Source organism: Tauraco erythrolophus, chromosome 3 (genome assembly GCF_009769465.1).
Source record: "Tauraco erythrolophus isolate bTauEry1 chromosome 3, bTauEry1.pri, whole genome shotgun sequence".
NCBI lineage: Eukaryota > Metazoa > Chordata > Aves > Musophagiformes > Musophagidae > Tauraco > Tauraco erythrolophus.
In genome coordinates, this window is record NC_141467.1 from 39,247,274 (window position 1) to 39,251,522 (window position 4,249).

Here is a 4,249-nt window from a genome sequence, read left to right on the forward strand (position 1 = left end):
AAAAAAAAAAAAAAAAAAAAAAAATTAATTTTAAAAAAAATAAGTTCTGCTTCTGACACAGCTTTTATTTAAATGAAATGCCTTTAAGCCTTTTGTTTTGTTTTATTTTTACTTATTTACTTATTTAGTCACTGGGAAAGGCACAGAAATGCTATTACAGTTCTCAGAGGGTTAAAACTTGACACTACCAGGTTCTGTGACCTTTATTGTCATGGCAACTTTGTAATTTTAGGATGTCTCTTTATCATTGTTCTTTGTGTCTTTCTTTACGGCTAAATTAATGTCTCTCAATAGTGTCTCCCACTATATTCTACAAAAGAGAGCTTAACATCAAGGACAGATGTTGAAAATAAAGGTCAGACTTTGACTCACAAAAATAAAAACAGAAACAAAAAAATAACCATGCACAGATCAGACAAAGAGCATATAAATATAACTACAAAATAAGTGTAAGAAAAACCAAGGTCCAGATAGGCAGTTCAGCAACAAAAGTAAGACTGATTTCAGAGGCTCAGGTCAGGCCTAGTGCAGTACTATGAAGAAGTTTAGTGCAATGTTCCTGTGGTCACTTGCATACCTGGCTGCTTACCTGGACGCTATTGTTTTTCTAACTCAGTTACATAGATCAGATGGTCCTCTGGGGACTTGCCATGTGTTTTACTAAGGTGCAGTTTGACTGCATGCTTGCTTGCAAAAGTTCGGTTACAGAGCTTACACTGGAATGTGGAGCCTAAGTCCTCCTCGGCAATTCCAAGTGAGCCCAAAGTCTTGTTTGCGAGGACTTTTGAAACATTCTGCTGTTCTTGAATCTGATTAAGTGGCAACTTTGACAGATCCTTCAAACTAAACCCTAGGTGTGTCTCTAAGTGACTTATGTATGTAGAAGCAGTCCTGAACTGAGAGGCACAATCATTGCAAAAGAAAACAGGATGTCCTGTGTCCAAGTTCTTTAAAAATTTAGTTCCACCTGTCCTCCTTAACTGATACTTCACATTGGCCAGCCAGTGGCTAATTGTGGTCATGGAAAGACCAGTAAACTTAGAGATGTGTACCCGCTCTTGCGGACCTAGGTCCGACATAATGTATTTGCCTTCTGGGGTCTCCCTCAAGCTGGAAGCGAACTGAGCTTGAAGGATCAGAAGATGCTGAGGGTTCCAGTTGGACTGCCTGCCCTTCCTCTTGTGTACTGGTGACAGTTCATCCAGAGCTTCCTCAAAACTGCTCCCGTCAGCATCAGACTTCTCTGACACAGTAGATGGAGTTGAAGACTTGGGTGTCAAACGCCCTGTGAGGTTCTTCACCATATCGGAAATATCCAGCAGGGCACTCTCCCTCAGCGGGGACGAGGCAGAGTCAGCCACACTGGAAACAAGAGGTTTGGTTTTGGACTTGGTTAAATCAATAGGTTGATCACTGTTCTCATAGTAATACCGGTCAATAGCATCAGCCTGCTTGACCGGAGTGGTTGGGTAAATGGGTTTGTCCAACATACTGTTGCTAATTTTGTACAGCATGGCCAAAGGGTCTAGAGAGGGGCTTACCGGCTTAGAGATTTTGCCTAAGTGGGTATTCATAATGGACTGTAAAGCACTCAACGGGTTAATGAAGGATGGCTCAGGTGAATGGTCTGTGATGATTCCTAAATTGTTACAGCCATTTGCAACCTTTGTTTTAAGTGGCTCTGTACCATTTGGCGTATGTGCTTCTGCTGGACTATCCTTTTTGACCTTCTGAACTTCTGCCTCAGAGCTCTTCTTCTGCTGTTGTTTGTTATTTATTTCTTCTGCTTTTGGGAAGTCCTTGTTTTCTTTAGCAGCAGGTGACATGGGTTTGACAGGAGAAGTCTTCTCTTTCTCCAAAGGCTTTTCTTCCTTCTTCACGCTGATTTTACCTGTAACTTTCTCCACCAGTTCTTCCATAGCTGAAACATTGCTCTTGTGAGGTGGGGGTGTGAGATTGCCTGGGGAATGGATGAGCGCATTGTGTTCTGATGACAGTGATTTTACACTGCTGGCGTAAGACGGCTGCATTTGAACGCTCTGCACCGCAGGCTGAAGGGGTTTGACCGTTCCCGGGAGCTGGTAAGCTGCATGAATACTGGGATACCCTCCCCAGGAAGGGGCGCCATTCTGAGCTTTGCTGATAGCTGTTGTCACCGTGTTCTCCAGGGATTTCAATATGTCTATTCCACCTTTAGGACTATCATCTAGGTCCTCCTCTCTGAGGTACTGATACAAAGTCGTTGGCTCAAATTTCTCTGTGGAGTCCTCGTTCTCTTCTTTAATCTTTTTTTCTGTTTCACTGACCACCACCTTTTCCTTCTCTAGGTCTTTCTTTTCCTCTGAGTTTGTGGAGCCTGCTGGGGAATCGGGCTGCTTTTTAATGTTGGAGGCTGGTAGCCTTGTGTGGGTGGTGGGTGGAAGAGGTATAGACTGTATCTTCTCCTCCACCACAGGGTCCAACACTAGCTGTTTGCCTTTTTTGGAAGCAGAATTGGTCACCTTCAAGAAATGACCAGTGACCATCATGTGAGCAGTGAGCTGCTGCAAAGTGTCATGGGAACTGCCACATTCCATGCATTTCAGTATTTGGGCTTTGCGTGCCTCAAACTGCCAAGTGTAGCTAGCACCATTTTGATAGCCATAGCGGTTGTTTGGAGTCACATAGGGGTTAGCAGTTTTCTGATCCTTTGCAGACTCACCCAGCGAAGCTTCTGCAGTGATCCCTGTTGGCTCAGGTGAACAAGGTGAAGCTAAGTCCTGAAGTGCTCGCTTCTTGGTAGAAGGGACCAATTTAGTGATGGCTGGTACTGGTTCCTTCAGAGGCACTTTCTGGTAATGCTTTGTTTTTATCATATGGACGCTGAGGTCTTGCAAAGACTCAAACGAATGCCCACAGTACATACACTTCAGCACTTTTTGGGCATCCTCTTTGCCTTCCATTTCCATAAGCGATCGTTTTCTAGGCTTTGACCACCGTTTGGTCTTATCAGCTTCTTTATCTCTGTTGTCATCACGGTAATGTCCAGTTTCATTCATGTGCACTGTTAGCTCCACCAGTGTGTCGTAGGCTGCACTGCAGTCTTTGCATCGGAACTTGCTAGCACCGGTGAAGACAGACCCATAAAGTTTATTGTTTTGCCGGTAAAGCTGTACTGTGCTGAAAAGACTAGGCTCTGGGAGAAGTCCGTACGACGAGGTCTGCTGCAAAGTTTTAGCTAATGCAGCTTGGTGCCAGTCATAACCTGAGCCACCACTGTTACTATTACTGTTACTAGTATTACTGGTAGTTGTACTGGTACTGGTGTTGGTACTGGTAGTACTTGTACTCTGGGAACTGGCATTGGTGTCAGTACTGGTGGTGTTTTCATTCTGGCTGATTCCGTTGTTGCTGGTGGTTGGGTTGGATTTCTTTAAGTCCAAAGCTAAACTGGACCAGCAAGTCTCTGAAAGCAAATTTGCATACACAGCTTTTATTTGTGCCAAGCTGTCCTGTGGATAGGAAACATTGTCTGTGCACTGAGGATCCTCTTTCTCTTCTTTAGAGGAAGTGCTTTTGAAATGGGCCAGCTGATCGCTGTTTTCACTAAACGGCGAACCATAGCCTGCATCTTGATTAGTTGCAGTGCTGACTGGGGAGTTCTGGTAGCTTTGAGCCTCTTTGATCTCCGCTTCTTCATTGCACAAATACTCATTCTCCTGGATGTCCAGAGACAGCCCATCATCTTCCACGCTGTCTTCATCTATTTCTGCTGCTTTCAATTCCTCCTCAGGAACATATGCTAAAATACAGGAGGGGAGAGGGGGGAAAAACAAGACAAAGTTATCGAATACACACATTTTACATCATTGCTGTCTTCTGTACTAAAAGCAGTAACCATAAAGACAAATTTTGAAGATACATCCAGAAACCAAACTCACCATCACTCATACACTCCACCTATAAATACACATACTCTGTCCTGGTCACAGTTTGATATCAGTGCTATCTAAGAATAAACTTTGACTACAGCAGTAAAATATGTGCCAGGATCACAGTAGATACCATAATATCAAAACCAAAATCAAACAAAGAGCCTACTAAACCAGTTTTGATCAAGTTAAAAAACGGCCTGGCACTGAGCTGTGTTTACTGCACTATGTATGCACAACACACTGCAGCTGACCTGCGCTCGTCAGACCTAGGCGCTCAGGACCACCAGCTTCATCAGCTCCATCTCGTCAGGGCTGTCTTTTCTGGCAAACTGGCT

The 4,249-nt window shown here is 44.0% G+C and overlaps 1 protein-coding gene across 1 annotated transcript; it reads right to left on the bottom strand.

Moving 5' to 3' along the window:
• Window positions 1–596: 596 nt before the first annotated feature.
• TSHZ1 (teashirt zinc finger homeobox 1) lies at window positions 597–3,839 on the bottom strand. Its single transcript, XM_086608945.1, has one exon. The coding sequence runs from the start codon at window positions 3,837–3,839 to the stop codon at window positions 597–599; it is 3,243 nt and encodes a 1,080-aa protein (XP_086465071.1).
• Window positions 3,840–4,249: the final 410 nt, after the last annotated feature.